Below are 25,015 nucleotides of genomic sequence, written 5' to 3' on the forward strand. Positions count from 1 at the left end.
AAACATTTAAAAATCTAATGGTAGATTTGTATAAGGTACACGTAATTCCAGAGCTGCTTCGCAGGCTGAAAGGCTAAGTACATGCTTGTAGTAGTTGTAGGTAGACATAGCAATGAGCAGGTGGATATCAAAATGGCATGGCGCCTGATACAGCACTTCCAGTCCAGGGCCTTTGCTGCTCCTTGCAGCCTGCTGTGCAGTGTGATCGGGGAAGAATTGTACCCTTTTGTGTCGTGTTTCTTATCAGTTGTCCAGTGATCGCGTTCTTAAATTCTTTTGCAAATGGATAGAAAATGCTTTGTATTTCACAGAATGGAAGCATGCAAATGTAAATGGGTAGTGATCATGAATGAGACTGAGAACTATAACGGGTGTGTCCCAAGTGCAGCAGCCAGTATATATAAAAGTTATGCTGTGTAACAGGTAGAAATTTTGGTGAATACGGTCAGTATAGAGTCTTTGGGCAGCAACAGTGGCTGCTTCACATTCACTCAGACATAAAAGCACATGGTGCCAAATGTCAGCATATGTTGACAAATAGCACGGCCTCCTCTACTGCGAATGGCTGTGAGGACTTCTGATAGTAGAAGTGCTCTGCTCAGTCAAGTGCACCAATTTAGTAGTTGCATTGTGTGCTTGCTGTAAAAATGTGAAAAAATGCTGAGTGGGCAAGAGGCCACAGGAACAAAACACTCCCTCAGCGATTGGTATCTGCTACGACAGGGGTGTAGCCAGAAATTTTTTTCGGAGGGGGGCACCTCCTTGATCTGAAGTGGGGGTCGGGCAGGCAAATGTGATCGAGTGTCATTTTGAGCTCTATTTCATGGCAAAAAAAATTTCGGGGGGGGGGGGGGGGTGCCCTCCCCTCCCCGGCTACGCCATTGTGCTACGATGTAAAACAATCTATGTTGCTTTTGAAATGATGAGTGACATGGTATGGTGCCTGCTATTTTAGGTACTCTTAAAAGCAGGCACGTAGCCAGGATTTTTTTTCGGGGGGGGGGGGGGGTGGGGGGCAAGGCCTAATTGTTCGAAAGAAAATCTTTCCATGGCAAAAAGAAAAAAAAAGTTGCCCAGAAATATAGAAGGCTGGACGAATTTCGAGGGGGGGGGGGGGGGGGCTTTCTTTGCCTACGTGCCTGCTTAAAAGTGTTCACTGCCAACACCTTTGATTTGCACTTGAAAGAAACGCCTTGAAACAAAGTGTGATTCAATAGAAGTGCCAATGTACAAGTTTTACTACATGGATGCTTTTCATTCTGCTGTCACAGTCTGGCTGCTATACTTGAATGTTAGTTAGAAAGTGACACTCAATAAAGCAATGCTGTAGCCACAACTGCACCAAGTGTATCACTGCTATGCAAAATATCAGCATTTCTGCTTGTATGGATGTAACATTTATTTTCTGATCTGAGGTAAAAGGTGCAAAGATGACAATGGAAAAGAGACGCACACACAGGACGCCACTTCCAACAATGTTTACTCCGGGAAGTGACACCCTGTGTGTGTCTCTCTCTTGTCCGTCGTCATCTTCGCACCTTTTACCTTGGATCATGCAATACCAACACGCCCAGTTGTCCACCCTAGCATATATTTTCTATCAGCTTATTGTCATATGGCCTATGGTGGTGCAAATCACACTTGAAACTCGCTTGACTGAGGCATGCTGTTTATTAATTCAGTCACATTCAGAATACGCTGTACATAAACAATGACCATAGCATGCACTTAGTTGATAAGGCAGAAGCTCAAGGGAAGGTGGAAGCTTGACAAGATGAAAAATCATTGGACAAGGAGTGTCGCTGGAGCACACACTTCTACAAGTGGTGTTGTCTTTTTCAAGGCAGCTACCGCCTACCTTAGTGTGTATGAAGCATACACAAGAACGCTCTAATGCAGGCGGTTGCTGCCTCGAAAAAGACAAGACCACCTGTCGAAGTGTTGGCTCCAGCGACACCCATGTCTAATGGTTTTTCATTTATGCAGGGTATGTAGACATTTCCTCACAAAAATCTATGCTCTGCAATTATGGGCGGTGAAAGGTTAGTAATTCCTGCGACTACCACCATTATATCATCCAGCTGTCCTATCATGCCCCAAGGAACTCTGGTGGTTAGTATCTTGAAAAGCTTGAGCCGCTGGATCACTCGTTCAACGTGTACACGGGCAGACGCAATTTTTTGTGTGCGCAGTGCATCGCCTTTGGACAGCTGCTTTTGCTTTTTTTTGAATGGTGGCCTGATGAGTTCAACAAGGTGGTCTGCACAAATGCTGTCGATCAAAAAGCCGCGATCAGCCATTACTGCATCGGATATTGGATCCAAGAGGCTAATAAGCCCACTCTGCTCAAAAATTGCTTTATCTGATGCCCTTCCCCCATAACCATCACTGATATGAGCGATCAGCCCAGCTGGTGTCACAGAAATCATGTATTTAGCCGTAAAAGTTTTCTTATAATAAGAATAGGACTGAATTGCACACCGGAGACAGCTTGGCTGACCTACGGGAATTTCAGTACAGTCAACCACCACTCTGACATTACTAAAATTCCTGAAGGATTTCGGCATATGTTCAACAATCTCCTCTTTTGGTGGCAGGCACACAACTCCTTTAAGAATACCAGCCAACACTTGTATAGTGTCCGCAATGATGCTTCCACACTGCTGTGGCGAGCAATTAAACAAATGCGCCAAGAATGCATTTGAGACGTTGTGCTTGAGCTTCAAAAGTGTGAGCACAACCCTTTCCTTGCTTTTCATATGGTGCTTTTGAGACAGAGGTCGCACTTTCGTGAAGCAGCCTTCAAGAGCAGTCAATATTTCGATTGATGACAGGCCTGTGAATGTGTTGACGTTTGTGTTGTTAACTGTGTCTATAAATTTATGGCCCAATTCTCCTGATTGAACTTGCACTGCTGCCGATTTGGTGTTGCGAAACCCTGATGCTAGTTCAATGAGGGCATCCACAGCTTCTCTTTCTTGTGTAGAATACAACGTTGTAGTCTCTTCACTGATGTGTTGTGCCGAAGGCCCACTGGAAAATTCCTGTAGAAAGATAAAGATAAAGTGCATATGCCTGATCATCCAAGCAGACTTTTCATTATAATATACTAGCAACTGTCTCTTAGAGATGGCAAGTTTTACCAATGTGACCACCCACCTCATGCATATTAGGAAGCTGCAACGGCTGTGTGTGTGCAGCCTGTCTATGAATATGGATCAAATCATGATCCCCGTACAGGCACAATCCACAAAACTAACTTACCATGCACGATTCGGCATCTTCATGGGTGATTGCATTGGTAGCTTCATTTGCATTGACATCCATCTGTTCATAGCTTTCCTGAAAAAAAATCAAGACACGCTCAAAAGAATGATGGTTGTGGCAGTGGCATCAGATAGCCAGAACTCTACTTACTGGTATGCTGTTGTCGGCACTTTTCATTTTATTTGACAGTGAATGCCCATACTGCTGGCTTTCTTCATTCTGGAATAAACAGCATCGCATAATTTTATTTTTACACCACATTTCTACGAGTGAAACTTACCTTCGCTGAACGTTGGGCATGTCTGTGCTGCCTGCCGGTGGCCAAGTCTTTCAGCCGAATTGCTTTGTTTTCGTCGTACGTTGAAGACTTAGGTAGGTTTTCTGACGGCACAGCTGTCCCTTTAAGTCTCCTCCTCTTGCACTTGAAATCTATGAAATAAAATCGTTTTCTAGGTATCCTTTTCTGTGTAAACGTTTCAATCAAGATATAAATTTTAACATGTGAACTGTCAGGGCGTTTTTTTTTCTATTTTTTTTTTTGCTTCGACGTTACCTTGAACAATATTATTTCACTCAAGCATTTGTTCGTAAATACGTTGACAACATCTTGTCATTTCACAGAATCCTTTTGCCAAGCATATCGTAGAGTGGTTTTCTCAAGTGTTAACCAGTATCGCGCATTTCACCTGCACCATCCAATTCATGGGCAATTATCACTTGCGAGCACACGTGCCACTAGCTAGCTTTGAACACACGTGTCGCACAGCCGCTATCGGCGAAAGTCAGATGCGATCGCAGGATGCTGTATCCTCCAGACACCGCGAACATAACGGAACAGAATGGGGCCGGCATGTCCGCAGTGTCTCGAAGGGCGCCGACCGACCATTCGCCCTTCATTCCGCTCGCCATACCCCAGCTAGACCCTCGAACGACGAGCGAATAAACTCAGTTGCTTGTACAGAACGCCTTTTATTTCGCCGACCTCAGAACACAGACTGCGCGAGTATATCTAGCACTACAAAATACAGGCTCCGACGCCACGCTGCAAGCACGCTCACAGTAACCCTGCAACGGTTCCCATTTATTCCAGCTCTTTTGTCTATAAGACAGTTGATGTCGTTTGAGTAGAGTAACGGATATGCAGCGCAGCGAAATACGCCTACTCACCTGGAAAAAAGAAGTCGCCTTTCGTGAAGTGCCGTGAACAAACGACCATCGTCGGAGTCACTTCTTTGCCGATGCGTAGGTTGGCTATCCACGCCGCTCTTCTTCGCCGTTCACTCGGAAAAGAGGGAAACTTATGAAAAGACACTGTCCTATCTTTCCACCTCGCCGACGTGCATTGCGGGACGCAGCAAAACTGCTTCGCAGTTCTTTTATTCTCGGCTGACGACGAGGCCATCGGACGCAAATGCTCCCGCACGTGCGGCGAAAATGAGCGTTGTCTGTAGCATGGATATAGCATGGACCTCAATAGGCTGGTTCGCGCTCTCTCCGCTATGTGGCGTATTGACTCAAATTATTCGCGAATATTCGTCAAAGAGCAGTCCCCCGTTTTTAACCGCGTCACGAATCAGATCGCTCTATTTGGGGGAAATTCAGCGACTCGAAATGCGCATTTCGGTGCCAAAGGAGAGAATGATCTGTTCTAGAAGGTTGCCGCTGACACGTGTTTCTCCTGGCGTCGGACCATCACCCCTCAAAGGCGCCGCCCCTGTCAATGGTCATGCATCGCTCGATCGCCTTTCATGGGGATATGTATTCACAGCCCCGCAGTTCCTACTATTTAAACCGTGATGCGTGTTACTTGTGCCACTCTCTAGGCTTTGATTGAGGCTGCCGTCGAAATGGTAAGTGCGTGCGTCAGATGATATATCCCGGCTTCTGCAGAAAGTAATAAGAAATTAGTCTCGTAAATTGAACCCGAGAAATTCCAGAAGCGTTATTCGGGGGATTTCGCTTACCTTGCATACGGGGCACACCATTTTCGGATTGTAGATTTTCCCTTACTTTTCCTATAAAAAATGCTATGTCATGCTGATGGATATGCCGTGAGATGCATAACTTGATGCGTATCATCTTCATGTAATGGCATGTTCCTCGTGTCATTTATGCTAAGTTATGCATACATGTCATCCATATTACATACCAGTAGAGAAAGAAGAAACATTTATTTATATCAGGGCTTCAGTGGTTAGGTTGGGTGGTGCCCCTCTTTCAGGGCCCCACTGGCTACAGCGGCTCGCCGGGCCTGGTCAAGGGTCGCCAGTTGGCTTCCCATTTCCGGTTCCGCGAGCCGCGCCTCTCACGACCAATTCAGGGAATGGTTGTTCAACAGTAAGTGAAACGATCGCAGCGACGTCATGTCATTTTGCCATTCACTTCATCACATGCATGACATGCCTATCATGCCATCCATGCCATAGACGCACGTCATGCCATGTGTATTCTAGTACGCACCAATGTAATGAAACAACCATCTTGGTATCATGATGGCGTCTTGCCATTTATGTGATGACATACATGACACGCATGTCACGTTATTCATACAATAATCTGTCATTCATGTTTGTCACACACGCCCGTCATGTCATGTAAATATCAATGTGTAACAAGTTGATGACATACGAACCCACCATAGCATGGGCTTATGTGTAAAAACGAGTGATGTGGTCAGCGGGGTGGTTTGGGGGTTCAAACCTCCCCCCCCCCTCCCAGAAAATTTTACATTTTGTATCCGTAATTAGGCGCACACATACGAACACATGTTGGAACATACATACAGGGGGTCGGACACCCCTCCCCCTTTCACCCCTCCACCCTTGCGAATTATTGCTGTCCATGTCCCTGGACGAAGAAACGACCCTGTTCTTGTTTCATGAGTATGGCAACGATACATTTTTCAAAAAGTCATTTAATCCTTTAAGTAAGCGTTTGTAACCGCATGAGAATCTGAGCTTTACAAAAATTCGTGTAATATTAAAAGCGTCATTGTAGGTCAATCTATAATTTCACTCACAGTAACACAAAAGCCAGATTCAAGCATGTCACCTTTCGGAAAGAGGTCCTCCGTAAATCCCAGCAGGTCAACTAACAGTCGCACAAACACACCGCTCGAATCTCCAAATCAGAATATTGTAGACAGCCGCGCTTCAGCAACTCTTTCGAGCTCAGGCAGCCCTTAACATTTGGTTGTATAGCTCATGCCTTCAGACTAAATATAATCGCTGCATGGAAAGTGACTTTGATGCGGAAGTGTGACGCACGTGACACGGTCAGATTTTAACAGCCTCTGTATGTGATGCAGTGCACTATCGTCTTACATTAATGCACTGAAGTGATTTTTTTTTTAGATTTGCTGAACCGAATATAAGTCAATAATAAGTATAGTTAAATAAATTTAAAACATCCGGGTCGCCAGTATGTTCTTGTTGCTTTCATGAACACCGGTATCCGTTTCTCTTACGCTCATTGTTATTATTATTTATCGCTTTATGCAAGCCTTTCGACTAGTGGAACATTAAACTTCGCCAATTTAACAGCGACCTTCGCTATTAGGAGGTTCTTATTACCATCGAAACGGAAATGACCGCGTTTCTACTGCATTCAACACGCAGCTGCACCTGGCTGTGCTCATCTTGTCAGCTGTGGGCCACGCCAGGGCGGACGACAAATGCGCGCCCGAAGGGAGCATAGTAAGGAACCAGCCATTTTAACGTTGCTATCGAAGCCTTCAAAGCCCACTCTGAACATAAGGTGCACTTCAACTAGCACATATCCGCACTCCCAAGGCCGGAAGTTTAAACCATCGAATTGGCCTGATTTGCACTGCTCAGATATATGCAACCTCGCTTAGCTAAGATGATTATACTCTGCTCAGGACACAGAGAAATATGAAAGTAAATGGTTGTGATGTGCGAGCATGGTTTGGTGCAGCAGTAAAATACGTGTCCATTTTTAGATGCGAATCATCTTATGGCGCAGTTCAAACCAGTGGTGTGCGGCGTGACCACCCTTACTGCGCATGCGCAAACCCTCTCCACACACCTCCTCTCCACCACCTCCTCTTCACTCCCCCTATGAAACGTGGGCTCGACATGCCGAAACGCTGCTTCGCATCGCCTCATGGTCCCCTTTAGCGGGGGATAGTGTGATTTTTGTGCGGGAAATCGGATTCAGGTGCCCTGAAAACTGTTGAAAGCTTTGTGGGCAACGAATGCGCGCAGATTAAAGAATGAGTAGCTTTTTCAGGCCTTTTACGAATTGTCACTTTTCCATGCATGTATGCATGTTTTGTCGCCCTATTTACTAGATTATTAGAATCTTGACTTCGCGATTGTGCTTGTACAGTACAGTACTTACTCACGGGTTGAACGCGAAAATTCAAGGCTAATTATTCTCGTTCCCAGCGTATACACATATACTGTCGCATCGGTGTAATTTTGATTCGAGCACTTAGCATCAGAGCCCACATTACCTATAGTGGCCAGATTTGCAGCCGCATGGCGGGGTTATCACCAGCAATTACTCATATCAGTCGTTATGTAAAAGAAAATGTCGCCTTTCAATGCGTGAGGACTGTACCTACAAGCCTCGTATGTATGTATGTATGTATGTATGTATGTATGTATGTATGTATGTATGTATGTATGTATGTATGTATGTATGTATGTATGTATGTATGTATGTATGTATGTATGTATGTATGTATGTATGTATGTATGTATGTATGTATGTATGTATGTATGTATGTATGTATGTATGTATGTGACAGTGTCTGCTCGGTTTGTCCAAGCTTATCGGCGCCCATCCCTGTCCATTCTTTTCGTATAGGCACCGTCCACTGACCAGGGGGCGCTGCGTTGCTCGCACTGGCCCGTCTCAAGTTCGCTCGCTGACATTAGGGGCACGCAGAAAACAGACGCGCGCACGCGTCCCCCGTGTAGACCAGCCACAATCCGCCCACTCATGCAGGGAGGAAGACGAGCGCATCGCGTTCCATTTTGACCGACCCCGTCTCATTATTGCTTTTTTTATCTGCTAGGCTTTGCGTTCTGGCGCTGCAGTGGCAGTGGGAAACTCGACTTTACGGTGCCTGTACATATATGTGCGAAGCCGAGGAGATCCGAATGAGATTCTGTTTGCGCCATTGTTTGAAGGCGATCCGTAACGCGGTATGCTGTAACAGACGCTACCGTACAGCAACGGTGCAAGGTATGGCAGACACTTGGTAACACGAGCTGCGCCCGTCGCGCGTTTGCAGTGCCACTTCCTGACGCAGCCGTGCTGCCCGACGCTGACGTGCATCCGTTACACGCGTACCCTGGGCATGAACGGCATCTGCATGCTGGACGTGCAGTCGGGCGACGACTACAGCGTGCCCATCTTCTCGACTCGCGGGGGTCGCAGTGACGTCACGCCCCCGCTCCCGCCAATCACCAGGTTCACGCTGCCTCCCTCGCCGACGGGGCCCAGTCACGCAACCCACCCAGTGACGCAGCATTATTGCTGTACTGTGCACTTTACCTGTAACCGCCGCTAGAGGGATTGTGCAGGTGACAACACCTACAGAGTAACTCTAACAACGCCTATTGTTGGTTACAACCTAACCTACGCCAACCACACGGTTTGACATTGTCCGGAGATACCTCGGGAATGATCAGAGGGGAGAACGATTGCAGGCGATGGTCCTGGCTGCCCTCTGCGTTTATTGATAATGTACGCAATCACCCCCCTCCCCCGCCCAATCCTACTTGTGTACGTAGTGCGCAATAAACGTCTATTTTTCAGTGACAGCTGTATACATAAAAAAATCCGGCAGATCCCACGCACTGTGGGAATCGAAGTAATGCGAAGCGGCCAGCAAAGAGCTGCATACATAGCTTTGTTTGTTTATGAGCCAAATGAAATCATTCATACCATGGCATCTAGTTCACCATATATGGTATGTTTGCCATGCACGCGTGCATGTACAATGAAACGCATATTCTGATATTACACTGCATGACCGGTCAGTTATGTTCTTCACGCACTCCTGTCATGCCACACCAATTTTGGTATATACCCAGTTATCTAAACGGGCGGAAGCGCCCCATAACAGTGACATGTAAATCATACCGTACATGACATGCATAACATAATTCGCATGTTAGGACCTGTCATTTATGTTCGTCATACGGTCACATCGCACAATACCAATTTTGGTGTATATCGAACGAGCGAAATGGCCGCGAGTCAACCATGAGCGTGGCATGTAAATCATGCCACACATGACATGCATGTCATGGTTATCATGTTACCGCCTGTCATTTGTGTTCGTCATACATTCGCGTCACGCAATGCCAATTTTGGTGTATATCAAGCTAGCGAAACGGCCGCGATCGGGCAATCAGCGTGGCATGTAAATCATGCCGTAAATGATATGCATATCATAATTTTCAAGTTACCACCTGATATATGTGTTGGTCATACAGTCACGTTGCGCAATGCCAATTTTGGTGTATATCAAGCGAGCGAAACGGCCGCGAGCGCATAATGAGCGTGCCATGCAAATCATGTCGCACATGACTTGCCTGACACGATTTTCATGTTACCACCTCTCATTTACGTTCGTCATACAGGCGCGTCGCGCAATACCAATTTTGGCGTATATCAAGCTAGTGAAACGTACGCGAATGCACCATGAGCGTGGCATGTAAATCATGACATGCATGTCATGGTTTTCATGTTACCACCTGTTATTCATGTTCTTGGTACAGTCACATCGCGCAATACCAATTTTGGTGCATATCAATCTAGCGAAACGGCCGCGAGCGCTCCATAAGTGTGGCATGTAAATCATGTCGTGCATGACACGCGTGTCATGATTTTCATGTTACGACCTCTAAATTACGTTCGTCATACAGTCGCGTCGCGCAAAACCAATTTTGGTGTATATCAAGCCAACGAAACGACCGCGAACGCACCATGAGCGTGGCATGTAAATCATGACATACGTGACATGCATGTCATGGTTTTCATGTTACCACCTGTTATTCATCTTCTTAATACAGTCACATCGTGAAATACCAATTCTGGTGTATATCAACCTAGCGAAACGGCCGCGAGTGCGTCATGAGCGTGACATGTAAATCATGACGTGAATGACACGCGTGTCATGATTTTCATGTTACCACGTGTCAGTTATGTTCGTCATTTCGAAATGTCTCGTCATACCAGTTTTCGTATATATCCATTCATTAAAACGGCCGCGAGCGCCCCGAGACCATGTCATGTAAATCATGCCGCACATGACATGCGTGTCATGATTTGCACGTTAGGACCTGTCATTATATTCGCCATGAACTCTTGTCATGTCATACCAGTTTTGGTATATATGAAACTAACGGAATGGCCGCAAGAGTCCGAAGGCTGTGGAATGTAAATCATGCTGTTCATGACATGCATATCATGATTTTCATGTTATGACCTGTCATTTATGTTCGTAATACGGTCATGTTATTCCATACCAATTTTGGTATACATCCGATTAACGAAACGGCCAGGAGAGCACAAAGTCGTAGGCGGCTAGATAGATAGATAGATAGATAGATAGATAGATAGATAGATAGATAGATAGATAGATAGATAGATAGATAGATAGATAGATAGATAGATAGATAGATAGATAGATAGATAGATAGATAGATAGATAGATACGCTCAAACCCGCAGAAGTTCGCTAAGAAATGCTTCGCATTTAAAAGGTGACGTAGCAGCACGCCCTTTCGCTCACACAAAACACATACGCATTATTCCTCCTCAAATAAAACCGAAGCGGGGAGGATACATTGCAATCAGTTAAGTGACGTTTGCAACGGAGAGTCTGTCGCGGAAGTGCTGAGCATGCTGCCTATAATACGCCATGAAGTTTCCATAGAATGCGCGCCATGCATTTGTGGCCTCAGGATATCCGCATAGCATAGATTTTGGTGTGACCACTCAGCATCATCGGAGCAACGTTTAGCAAGTTTGATAACTCATTTTTATATGTTAATTGCTATCACGCCTGCGACAGCTTTGCAAAGTGGGCGTGCTCTCACTTTTTATTACTTTTTTTCGTATTATATATACCGAACGGGCACTTCAGTGCACTGAGTCGATGCGAAATCAACTGAACGGCGACGTAGGTTCAGAGTAGCGTTGAGTCGACTCTCATACTGGCCTCCGAGACTGCGGAAGCTATAGGAAGGAAGGAAGGAAGGAAGGAAGGAAGGAAGGAAGGAAGGAAGGAAGGAAGGAAGGAAGGAAGGAAGGAAACAGAAAAGGAAAAGGCAGGAAGGCTAACCAGAAAAACTTCCGGTTGGCTACCCTACACTGGGGGATTAGGGAAGGGGAATAGAAAGATGAGAGAAAGAGAGGAGGGAAGGGAAGAGGAGAAAAAAACTACACCATCTCCCACTAAAGGGAACCATGTGGGGATGCGAAGCATCGCATGGGTCGACTTAAAGTTCCGCTCGTCACGGGCACCTTGTGGGGCACACCATGAATTCACTGCAGTTGCTGTTGCTGTTACTCGTCCCGAACTCTTGTTGGAGCAAGCCACGCGTGTTCATCGCGCGTCTGCAGAATCTCGTTCCCCGACGCCATCACGTGATTGCTGAGAGAGTGTAAGGGGGAGAGGCCATAGCGTCTTGCCCAGCCCCTTACACAGGGCCGAACGCGCTAGCGCGTGGCAGCGCGTTCTGACTAGGATACAACGCGTTGGTTCATCGCGCGTCTGCAGAATTTCGTTCCCCGACGCCATCACATGATTGCTGAGAGAGTGCAAGGGGCAGAGGCCACAGCGTCTTACCCAGCCCCTTTACAGACCCGAACGCGCTAGCGCGTGCCAGCATACATGGTTTTGCCTGCGTTACGCCAAGCTAGGACAGCATACGGCAGCCCGGGCCCCTAAAGTGCTCTGAACGTATTATCATCAAGGCGGTCGAAGAACAAGAGGAAGAAGACTTCTCCTTGGCGCGAGCGAGCGCTCAATATGTTACAGATGGCTATGTTAAGTGATAGAAAGCGGACGGTCGCCAATGGACGGACACAGCCCCGAGCAAAAGCTGCTTCGCATCTAAAAAAGAGAGGCAGAGAATTCACTGCAGCCTGGGGGATTGCACCACAAGTCAGAGGCGTTCGCACAAGCCCTTCGTCCTCAAAAATTACAAGAGTGCTTTCACTGCCTTGTGGGGCGTCGAGAGGTGTGGACGGTGCTGCAGTAGCACCTGCACGGAAAGTGGTCGATCATCCAGTCGCCGCAGTGCGTTGGAAAGTACTTGTCTCTCCGAGACAAAAGGAGGTCAGTAGCTCTACTAGGGTGGAGCCTCACGAGGTGCTTCAGTTTGCTCGTCGGGTAGCCGAGACGCCACAGGCACCTCTCGTTCTGTTTGTACTGTATAGCTGGCAGACTAACCGAACCAGAGCGTCCAATAGGTTTTTGTGACGTAGATGTGTCTTCACACTGCGGTACAGTTACCAGATGTTCTCGTGTATTAGGGGCTGTGCGAAATACGGTATGAACGGACGAACAGCTGGCCACGAAAGCTTGCGGAAAGCGCGATTTGCGAAAGAGCCAAATTTACGTAAAGTCTGGGCACATATCCTCGTATTTACCTTATTTTTGCCTTGGTGAACGAAATTGCCAGAAAAAAGCTGTATTGTTTGTAGCAAACGATATTTCGCTCTATGTATAACTAGCAGTATGAACTGCATGAACTGCACAATCACCTTTCGCGTACTTCAAGCATGTCCTGAAATACAGATCAGCATAAATAGTAATGATAGAAACTGTCCACGCAACAGGGATATTATTTTCCGCGATGTTACACTGGCCGAAAATCTGCTCTTTGTATATCTGCAATGCAACCGATACACAGATTGTTGTTACTGTTGAAAATATTGTAGCGCGACTTGCTTTGCCGAATTTGTTTTTGGGAGTTATGAGAAGTTGTTGTTATTATTTCGGTGGTTGGGATCACGTTCCATCACAGAATCATCATGGAACAAGAGTTAATCATATACAAGCCAGACAAGACGAAACAGAACAAGCATTTTATTCAGATATGTCTGCAATGTTTCCTTTGTATTCACCGTTACAGTCCTTCAGGTCTTGTCTTGTCTTGTCTTGTCGCCTAGATCTTGGCACATACCCACAAGGGGGATTGGCCACACTGTACTTTATAATGTAAATGGTTTACACAACGCTGGCTAAAAGATAAAAAGGAGAGAAATTAGATAAGAACTATAATAACATTCCTTAAAGAAAAAAAAAAGGTGAAAGGGGCAGAAGCTTTCGATAAACCATAATATAAAAACAAATTAGCAAAAATAAAGAAGGGGATCAAAGAATTGGATGTAACTGGCGGTACCACTAGCAGCGTATCCTTCCAGTTGCCTGAATGAATTTATGTAGCGTTGACAGAATAACACTGCGGCCCGCACCCAACTGATTGGCTCCAAACGATAAAAGGGTGGGTGTATCAACTGCCAATCCGAGCATGCCAATCGGTCTCTCAAGAATTATTCGGCGCAGTGAGGCGAAACGGCGGCATGTGAGAAGAAAGTGATCTATTGTTTCCGGTTCATTACAAACTGCACATAGGTTAGTTAATGAAAATCCTGATTTGTGGAGATAATAATTTAACCGAGGAACTCTACAGCGAAAGCTTGTTAGGGTCACCTCACATTGACGGGAAAGGCAGTTTGCGGTGTTCCATGTGAATTGCAAGTGCCGAAATTCTTCAGATTGTAGGAGCGATGTTTCGTTGATTTTTAAGATTAATAGGCGTTTGAATCGTTCAGCAGTAATAAAAGAAAACTGTGGAGCTACTAGTACCACCGGGAAATTTAACGATGCCGAAGCGAGCGAGTCAGCGGTTTCATTTAGTGCAATTCCAGCATGCCCGGGGACCCAAAGAAACCGAACTTCTGATAGGCTACGCGGTACAAGAGACCAAAATATCCTGAGAAGAGGAGACTGCTTTGCGGACGTTAAATGTGTACAGACAGATAAAGCATCCGAAATAATAATAGCTTTTGATTGCTGAGAATTTAGTTTCCGAAGAGCCAATGTAATAGCCAGGAATTCTGCAAGATAAATTGGCGTGAAGTCAGGCAAACGGAGCGCAAAAGACCAATTAAGCTGATGAGAAAAAATGCCTACTCCAGCCTTCTGAAGATTTTGCGTTGCATCCGTCGAAATTACCACATAATGAGGAAAATGACTGAGATGGTCTTGAAGGAGGCCCTCCAGAACATGCTTTGGAAGTAATTTAGCATTTTTTGGAAAAATGTCATCGAAAATTAAGTCAACTGGCATCGAACATAGGGTTTGGGGAGTTAAATGCTGAAGGGAAACGTGAAGATTAGACAACAGAGACTCGACGAAAATGACTTGGGGTCTTTGATAACGAGGCCACGGGCGCCTAAAGAAAGAATCTGGAGATTTGATGAAAAGTGTCTGTGAACGGGAGAGGGGCGCATCGTAGAGTTTTAAAAATGTTTGCACGGTCAGCTGTCGAAATCTTGCATCAAGCGGAATGATTCGAGCTTCCAAATAAAGCACGCTGTTCGCAACACATCTAGGTAGTCCGAGACACAGCCGCAGAGCTTGCCTTTCTAACAATATAAGAGGTCTTAATTTGTATTCTGCACTTCCGGAAAACAGAACGCAACCAAACTCCAGAATTGGGCGTACATAAAGTTTGTATATTATAAGGTGGAAGCTCCACTCCGTCGCTTTCTTTTTCTTCGCTAGCTTGTCGGGACATAACAATGATTATGCTAGTGAGGCGTAAGTAGAAATTACAAATAATGCGGCGAGGTATTCATAGACAACAGCGTTGATGGTAAGACACATGACGACAGCTCCCAGCTTCTCTAAAGAAATAAAAAAAAATCTGGCATCTTTGTTCAAGCGGTTTCTCCGCATTCAAAACGCTCTTGTATTTGAAATGTGTATGTACAGAACAACGCTGAAAAGGGATGTTAAGTTACGAAGACATAAAAAAAATAATGAAATAACACTGAGACCAAAGCACAATTTGCTTATTTTTATCGAAATGTACTATATGTGAAACGTATAAGGAGCCCTCACGTACAGATAATGCTATTCGTTCGTGCACAACTACGTAAAGTACGCGCGAGCTTCGCGCTTGTAGGTTTTTACAATGAGTTGTAGGACCATGCAAGTGCGCACCGCTATTGTTCCCCGGTGACACGTTTGCTATGTCCAAAGTTCCAAACACCATCCTCGCATAACCACGCGTGTCTTCATTGGGCTGGCGGTGGTGCATCGTAGGCGCCGTTGAAGTGTGCTGGCAGCCGAGCCCGTGAAGCGCTGTCCTGAATATGGAAAGGAAAACAACGTACAGGTATGAACCGGGAGTCTCACCTTGGGATGTTTCAGCCTTGTTTGACAGGCATATAAGTGCCATTTGCGAACATTTAGACGTCCCCAGTAAAAATCAATCAATCAATCAATCAATCAATCAATCAATCAATCAATCAATCAATCAATCAATCAATCAATCAATCAATCAATCAATCAATCAATCAATCAATCAATCAATCAATCAATCAATCAATCGTTGTAACAGATTTAAGGGTGTACAACTCTCTGAGACAATAAGTGGAAAGTTGCAGTGGTGTATTTGTAGTGCTTTGGCAACGCAATGTGATAATGACGTATAAAATGTGGCCGTTTTACCTGAGTCGGCCGCTTTGCATTACATCCTTGGTAGTGAACGATCGGATCATGAACATATGGTTGAGGAGCTTGCTTATGCCAAGGACTTACGCCACAGCGGAACTGTCTTTGTGTACCGAATAACTGTGGTCGAAGAAGTAGTGCCGCTGGAGCCGATATTTTTAGGCAACGGAACTTGTCCCCGTAAGGGCTGCTAATGAATGTAGTTGTATCCATGATGAAGACAAGTCCCTTAGTCGAAACTTTTACACTTCTTGCGCAGCACGTTAAATCGCTTCAAGCGTCTGAACTTCCTCACAAGTGCTTCGATTTATCCTCTGCATGCTGACTTCCTCACATGCGAAGTTTAGAGCGGCCATGCGGCAGAAGCAGGAGTGACGAAGAGACAGTGGTACAATGATCGTCCGACCGTTGGTTATTCTACCCTGTTATGTTATCCACAATGTTTAGCTCGCCGATGAAATTCGATGTCACTCCAGTGTGCCTTGAGGAGGCTTGATGATCCGTTTTTTGCTGAAGGAAAGACCTTGGGAGTCTGGCCTCTGCAGCTCATCAGCTCAGAAAGCCACACGAGCCCTCCTGCAGTTCTTGAAGACAAGAGAATTGATCGACCGCCTCTACTATGTATGCTGCACTATGTGTGTGTTGTGAAATGTGTGCACTGATGGCTTTATCTTTCTGTCGGTCTCTCTTTTACCCCCTTATTCCTCTCCCCATGTGTAGGGTAGCGGACTGGACGTATAGTCTAGTTAACCTCCCTGTCTTTCCTGTACTCCTTTCTCTCTCTCTTAATATTACACGCTCGCTTAACTTAGAAGATTTGGTTTTACAGCATGCCACTTGGAAAAGCGGAATCGCGGTGTTGGTATCGCGCGGATGCGCTTACCGGTTGCTGCTCGACCATAGCAATCTGGTTTCCCTTGGTGGGCGGTCTGGAGGCGGCCTCTTCAGCGCCGGTAGGGTCGGCCTCCACTTCCCACGAGGGATAGTCGTCGAAAAGCTCGTCCTCCTTAGGAGGATCCAGCAGCGGAACCCGCATCACCAGACCTGCGCCGCCCCAGAGTATCACCAAGAAGTTCAGTCTTGAACGAATAAAACAGTGCGGAAAAACGAGAACGAGCAAAGGATTGGCAGACACGGGCGCTGTCATGACGGAAGCATACACACCAACTTGCCCAATTAACCGTTCTGATGCAAGAAGTTCAACCTGCTTTTATATTTAGTTCGAATATTCTGCGCACTCCAACAGGTCTTCGATATGGCGCTTTTTGCAAGCGGAACGTTCCTCGAACATCATTAAATGATTTATTGTTTCCGAATGTTCGTGCAGGAGCAAGTGTCACAAGGCTGTCCTGGAATTCCTATCAACCGCTGGACTATAGATACTCGTCGATAATGCTCGTACACTTGCGTACTCCACATGCGATACTTATTTTTTTTTATTTGGACGTGAAAACATGGTAACGTAGGGTACGTCGTAGCCGATTTTGCTAAAACCATAAATTCGTCGTTCAACTGACAAAGAAACAAGAAAAGGTAAAGAATCAAACAAACATATAAATGCACTACATACACCCATCCGATCGCAAACATACAAACGTACTCTATAGCAAAGCAGTTAGCAGTCCACACAAGTATTTCTTCATGTAGTACTTTTTAAAGACGCGATGTGTTGTTATTCTACTTCCTCTCCTGTCCTGTTTTCGTTTCCGTACAGTTATATAGTGCGGTGTCCCTTTCAGAATACAATTGCAGCCCGGTTCTTTTTGCTATTTTTGCGGTTTTTCATAAATTTACAACAACAGCAGCAACAACAGCAGCAACAACAGCAGCAACAACAACAACAACAACAACCACAACAACAACAACAACAAATAACAACCTGTGAGCAGTCCTCCAGCAACGGCGATGGCGAGCGTGCAGGCCATGGCGGCGAGCTGGTAGAGCGCCTGCGTTCCCGCCGTGCGCCCTTCTCCAGCAACCACCTCGACCGTGTAGTACAGCACCTGGCTCAGTTCGGTCGAGTTTTCCGTGGGCGCCCGTGCCGGATACAGAGTGTACAGGCTGCGATTGAGTTTTATTTTTATTACGTTCTTGTTTTTGCTACAAAATACTGCATTATTCGTGACCGCAGTGTATACATTAGTACAACAGGACGATCCCATGTCAGAACGGTCACGTCCTCATTCTGAGCTTTTGGTCGTATACCCTCTCGCCTCACGCAGGAAGGGCTGACCCACGCCCCAAACTCGTCAAGGGGGGGGAGGGGGGGTGAGGGCAAGCCAACCCCCAACCCACGGGCGACGTACCTTAGCAGCCCTAATTAGCGGCTGCAATTTGTACTGGATATTTATTCAAAATGTCTTCCAGACCCATTGAAGGGCATTGAGTAAAGGGGCATCAATAATTACAAGACAGAAAAAATACGAGCAAAAAGCAGCAAAAAATAAAACAACAAAACAAACACTACAAACGGCAAAGTGCAATAACGTTACGCAATACTGACGCGCAACAAAATCAGGTTATCACGGAAAGTTTCACGATTAGAGATGGATGCAATGGGATCCGGACGACCGTTCCAATGTTCAAAAGCTCTAAGTAGTGGTGAGTTAAATGCCTGCTTGTGGCCATGAATGCGCATGAACTTATACGCGCTTTGTGAATGCGTCGAGAAGTGTTCGCAGGAGCATGAAGCGGCCCGCAAACAGTGAAATTTATTAATATGAATGTACCTGTGAAACAGACATAAAAGAGCAATGACGCGGCGATCTTCCAGTGACTGAAATGCAAGGTCTTGTTTTATTCGGGTAGTGCTCGCGTGATAGTTGTAGCTGCCAGAGATGAATCTCGTTGCCTTATTCTGAACGGCTTGCAACATACGGACCAGATTATCTCTGTACGGTGACCGTGCGGATTATGCATACTCTAGCTGTGGGCGAATATAAGTAAGATATGCTAATGCGCGTACATTAGAAGGCGCGTTGCTCGAGTTTCTGCGGAGATAGCCGAGAGATTGAGAGACTTTCGATGTGACAGCTGCTACATGCGTAGTCCGGAATAAATCCGATGAAAGGTAAACGCCGGGATATTTGTGCGATGGGGCAACCGAAACAATGGTATTATTAATCGTATAGCGAAATGCTTAAGTACGCCTTCGACTTAACGCGATTAACTTGCATTTATATGCGCAAAGAAAAATCTGCCAAGCTACGCACCACCTGTAGGTTAGGGTCAAGGACATTTTGGAGAGTGGAATGATCATCGAAACAGTTTATATTGCGGTAGATGACGCAATGGTCGGCGAACAACCTAAATGAGGTTGAAAGGTTAGCGGGCAATTCGTTAATGTATATTAAAAATACGTAGTAATTGACATACCACACTACCTTGGGGAACACCGAACGTGACGTCGCAAAAGTTAGACGAAATGTATGACCACCGTAAATTGCTGACGCGAAGACAGGAAGTTGCGTAGCCAAGACAGTGTTAATGAATCGATACAAAGTTTAAAGTGTCGAGTTGGGCTGGTTGGTACATAATTCTGGCACACTGCAGCGCGAAAACCTACCTCGTCTTCGTCGTTCGTGTTGCGTCCGTTGTGTGTTTTTTCGCGCTGCAGTATGTCAGAATTACGATACAAAGGGTAGGCAACTTAGAAATCAAGGGGTATGTATAGTCGGCTATAGCCTATCAGTAAATACAAGCTCAAGCTGCCCACAGAACCGCGGCTCTCTTGTCGATCACCTATGTAAGAGTGAGTCGTGCAAGCTGTTTTCCTTTCAAACCGTGAGAGAGAGAGAAAAAAGTATTTTATTGATAAGCGGCTACAGTTAGCGAAGTACTTTTTTGTGCAAAGATGTACCACGCTTTAAAAGGGTGTAAACTTGATCTTGTTGGCTTGGCTTCATAGCAGGGAACAGCGCAGATACACGAGACAAGAGAGGTTGACAGGACTTGGCGCTGGCTAACAACATGAGCGTTTATTTCGTAAGTGCACAAAGATATACGCTTCTTGGGAAAAGGAAATAAACAAAAGATAGAGGGATGAAGTCAACGCATGCGTCCCAACTAGTCCATGACGGTGCTATGATCACGTGCGGAGATACTTAATTTCCTTGTCGGTTAGTGCGATCGATGGTGTGCTTACACATGATGGTCCAATGGAATGAATTGCGAGTGCTTCATAGATTTCCCGGGCACCGCGGCTATCACGATATCTGCGCAAGATGCGCGTCTGATCAAAATTAGGACTGCAGCCACAGTCGGCACAGTGAATGGCCAAATTGCTTCCAGTATGCGCCTTGAGGTTCTTGTGTTCTCGCAGACGGTCGTTGATGCAGCGGCCCGTCTGCCCAACGTAAAGCCCTCCGCAGGACGTAGGTACCTCGTAGATCACTTCGGTCTTGCAAGGCATAAACTGTGTTGCATGATGCTTCTTGCAAGTGGAAGGACTTTGGCGAGGGCCATTCACCTTCCTGCACAATGAGCCCAGCTTTATCGGTGCCGAAAACACCACTCTTACGTTTGCACGTGCAGCTGCCTTCTTGATTTTGTGCGAAACACCATGCAGGTATGGGATGACCGCCACCCTTGCCCTGTCCTCTTCAGCACGAGGCCGAACCGTCTTACGGTGCTCCTTCAGGAGGGCTTCTGCCAGCCCCGACAGGAATTGGTCAGAGAAGCCAGCTTTCTTCAACCTGCAGACTTGATTAGTGAAGCTGGAAGCAATTACATGTGGGCAAGACCTAACTAGCGCATTTTTCATAGCAGAGATGGCGATAGCCCGTTTGACCAACTTAGAATGGTGCGATGAAAATGGAAGGAGGTCCTTATTTGAACGGGGTGAATACTGAATGCGCTAGTTAGGTCTTGCCCACATGTAATTGCTTCCAGCTTCACTAATCAAGTCTGCCGTTTGGTTGAAGAAAGCTGGCTTCTCTGACCAATTCCTGTCGGGGCTGGCAGAAGCCCTCCTGAAGGAGCACCGTAAGACGGTTCGGCCTCGTGCTGAAGAGGACAGGGCAAGGGTGGCGGTCATCCCATACCTGCATGGTGTTTCGCACAAAATCAAGAAGGCAGCTGCACGTGCAAACGTAAGTGTGGTGTTTTCGGCACCGATAAAGCTGGGCTCATTGTGCAGGAAGGTGAATGGCCCTCGCCAAAGTCCTTCCACTTGCAAGAAGCATCATGCAACACAGTTTATGCCTTGCAAGACCGAAGTGATCTACGAGGTACCTACGTCCTGCGGAGGGCTTTACGTTGGGCAGACGGGCCGCTGCCCGTCTGCGAGAACACAAGAACAACCTCAAGGCGCGTACTGGAAGCAATTTGGCTATTCACTGTGCCGACTGTGGCTGCAGTCCTAATTTTGATCAGACGCGCATCTTGCGCAGTTATCGTGATAGCCGTGCCCGGGAAATCTATGAAGCACTCGCAATTCACTCCATTGGACCATCATGTGTAAGCACACCATCGATCGCACTAACCGACAAGGAAATTAACTATCTCCGCACGTGATCATAGCACCGTCATGGACTAGTTGGGACGCATGCGTTGACTTCCCCCCCTCTATCTTTTGTTTATTTGAGAACTGGCTAACCTCCCTGTCTTTCCGTTTTTCTTCTTCTTCTCCTCCTCCTCCTCCTTTTCCCAAGAAGCGTATATATTTGTGCACTTACGAAATAAACGCTCATGTTGTTAGCCAGCGCCAAGTCCTGTCAACCTCTCTTGTCTCGTGTATCTGCGCTGTTCCCTGCTATGTGTACCACGCATATGGAAAACTTAAGATTCGTTGTTCCTATAAAAAATATGACCTTTGGCTAGAAGTGGTGTCAGAATCTCTGATGAAATTTTCCAGGACGTTCAAGTTTTCGACTTAAAACCAGCGACGCGAACATGTGTCTGTATGAGAACATCAACTATTTGAAACACGCCAAAGGTGCCTGACGTCACGGAAATGAGGAAATGTTATTGGATGGAACGTACAAGCAAATTCTCTCTGGGTGGGGCAGTGATGGCTGTGTGTTTGGAGCTTGTGTTTATTCTTAGCTTGTAACCGACTACACTCAAACCTCATTATAACAGTCACATCTGCCACGAAAATAACTTCGTTATATCCGAAAATTCGTTATAAACGTTTATTGTTAACACTGTATCTATGACAAGACTGTTCTTCATTTACTTCGTTATAACCGATAATTCGTTATATCCGTGTTCGTTATAACGAGGTTTGAGTGTATAGTATAACACTGGAATGAACCGTGCACAAACTTCCATATTTTGATCATAACAACGACGCATTCTTTTGCGTACGTCGTCTCAATGAACAGTTAATCCGGCCAACTGTTCATCGAAATTGAGGAGCACAAAATAATAATAAGAGCTCTGAGATTCGTGCGTACCTGTAGTTGTATTCGTCCTCAGTGGCGCTGGCGGCGATGACGGCGCTGGTGATCCCGGCCAGAATGCCAGGCATGCCGTGCAGGTTGTTCACGCCGCATGTGTCGTGAATCCTCAGCTTTCGGGACAGTAGCGGCTGCAACCCAGTCCGGCGTGTGCATACCTCACTATTAGTGTTGTCACACACACACACACACACACACACACACACACACACACACACACACACACACCACACACACACACACACACACACACACACACCACACACACACACACACACCACACACACACACACACACACACACACACACACACACACACACACACACACACACACACACACACACACACACACACACACACACACACACACACACACACACACACACACACACACACACACACACACCACACACACACACACACCACACACACACACACACACACACACACACACACACACACACACACACCACACACACACACACACACACACACACACACACACACACACACACACACACACACACACACACACACACACACACACACACACACACACACACACACACACACACACACACACACACACACACACACACACACACACACACAGACGAGCGCGAGCACACATTGAGAACTTTAAGATGTTCTGGACCTTTAAAACTACGTGTAACCTGTGTTTGAGACTTCGCAGACATCGTCGCGTCGCAAGTCAATAACTTTCGGAAATTTTGGTCGGTCAAGAATAATATGTTGCCTCTTCTTTCACGTCACTTTTATTTGACTTGATGTAAATGCTCATCGTTTGCTCACTGTCCTAGCATTCTTGAGTAGGTCAACAACGTTCCCCGGGATGGATTCTTCCGAAATCATTAATGCGTGTTCATTGATCCAGCTGGATAGCCTGAAGTTGTCGTAGACTTAATGGACAAGAACAACAGTCTCAGCGGGAGCCTCTTTCGTCGCCAGAGGCCGCGCTCCGATTCACTTGCAAAACGATGCAGGCTTCAACTTTTCTCGAAATGATGATCAATATCCATGACGATCTAATCGATACTGCCCCCAAGTACGCAGTTAGAGTTCGTTCGTTCAAGGCGCTACTGACGGTGGGACAAGGGCAAAACACAACTGATCATTTATTGCAGCATAGCATCACTGGTTGGTTTTTGCTTGTTTTGTCGTTTGTTTGTTTATGAAACGAAGGAACAAGAAATGGTTGGCCACTGTACATCAGGCCAACCCAACATCTGCCAGTAATACCCGCAATACATAAAGAAAGCAGGGCGCGAGTAAAAGCTAGTAACATCACACATGAGCACGAGCACTTGTGCGTTAAGCTCGAGGGTGCCGGTTCAACTCCATGCGCGGTGGCCATATTGCAATGGGAGCGAAGTCGATCCCAGCTTTCCACAAAGATGCGACTTACAAATTGTAATCACGTCATGCTATTGGCACGTGAAACTTCATCAATTTTAGCCTAAGAACAGTCTCACAAGTTACCTGAGGTACCTGTCCATTTCTTAGAAAACAGCGACCATATATGTATACTGCTATTTATCTACGGCTGAAGGATCGTCAAACGAAGTAATGTGAAGAAGTCACGTGGTACTGCCTTTCGAGAAACGCATGGGCGTATTTGAATTGGAGGGCGTTGGAGGTGCCATCTACACCTAGCTTTTTGCCGGATGTCCTTCAGGACCCCTTTATGGGAAATAAAGTTTTACCACCACCAACACCACGCAGAGCTCATAAAAGGGACACTAAAGAGAAATCGTAAGTTATTTTAGAGTGATTAATACACTGTTAATTGCCAGTTCCGCGGTAATATATATTAAAGAAACACAGGCGCTTAATTAAGATGGCGCTAATGCGGTAGCGATGCGTGTATACTCACCGTCACGAACTTGAAGCCGAAGACGGACAGAGCTCCGGCCAGGGAACCCAGTATCAACGCGCCGTAAGGGTGTAGCATCATGTCAGCGGTTGCGCCCACGGCAACACCACCGGCCAGTGTGCAGTTTTGCACGTGCACCTGCGCACGGCACGCCAGTCAGTGTCGAGCTAAAGCGAAGACTGTCATATATACAGCAGTCCACGAAAAGCCCAGGAGATAATTACTCAGCCCACTCACTTGTGTTTCTTTCCCCCATTACCTAAGATAATTAGAGAGCACCTCTGTAATTAAATAAAAGTTTCATCAACGATTCGCGTGGGTGTATTTGGGCACTCGCGTGAATGTATCTGGAAATGCAATGCCGCTTCAACGTTGCTGTTTTTCGTTCCTTTTTAACATCCATTATGCCGGTAACACAGTTGTTTTCGATTGCGATTGAGCCCGATTGATACTGATAGCGTCTTGTGTAACGGCGGATGAGTATAACAGAATTCGAAAACATATTCAGCGCTAGCAGACAAAGACGTAAGAGAGACGATACCACAATAGCGCATTGTGGTGTCGTCTCTCTTACGTCCATGTCTGTTAGCGCTGAATATGTTTCCGAATTCAGTTTGCCAACGCACTCCCCCCCCCCCCCCCCAAAAAAAAAAAAAAAGGCTGTGAGTGTAACATATTCGAACAAACTACACTCCTAATTTAGTAATGTATAAACAC

The 25,015-nt window shown here is 46.1% G+C and overlaps 2 protein-coding genes across 2 annotated transcripts in view; both read right to left on the reverse strand.

Annotated features, from left to right (window-relative positions):
• Positions 1–2,003: 2,003 nt before the first annotated feature.
• LOC119394756 (uncharacterized) lies at positions 2,004–2,567 on the reverse strand. Its single transcript, XM_037662061.2, has one exon. The coding sequence runs from the start codon at positions 2,565–2,567 to the stop codon at positions 2,004–2,006; it is 564 nt and encodes a 187-aa protein (XP_037517989.2).
• A 12,890-nt stretch (positions 2,568–15,457) lies between these two features.
• LOC119393853 (ammonium transporter Rh type A) overlaps positions 15,458–25,015 on the reverse strand; it is a 50,602-nt gene continuing 41,044 nt past the window's right edge. The window contains exons 7-11 of the mRNA XM_037661033.2: positions 24,299–24,436; positions 22,401–22,534; positions 17,882–18,063; positions 16,886–17,046; positions 15,458–15,635 (exon numbers count right to left, since the gene is read on the reverse strand). Of these exons, the coding sequence (XP_037516961.1) occupies positions 15,564–15,635; positions 16,886–17,046; positions 17,882–18,063; positions 22,401–22,534; positions 24,299–24,436 (687 nt within the window). The 3' untranslated portion in view covers positions 15,458–15,563. The remainder of the gene's footprint in view (positions 15,636–16,885; positions 17,047–17,881; positions 18,064–22,400; positions 22,535–24,298; positions 24,437–25,015) is intronic.

The sequence above is a fragment of the Rhipicephalus sanguineus genome, chromosome 5 (assembly GCF_013339695.2).
Source record: "Rhipicephalus sanguineus isolate Rsan-2018 chromosome 5, BIME_Rsan_1.4, whole genome shotgun sequence".
Lineage (NCBI taxonomy): Eukaryota > Metazoa > Arthropoda > Arachnida > Ixodida > Ixodidae > Rhipicephalus > Rhipicephalus sanguineus.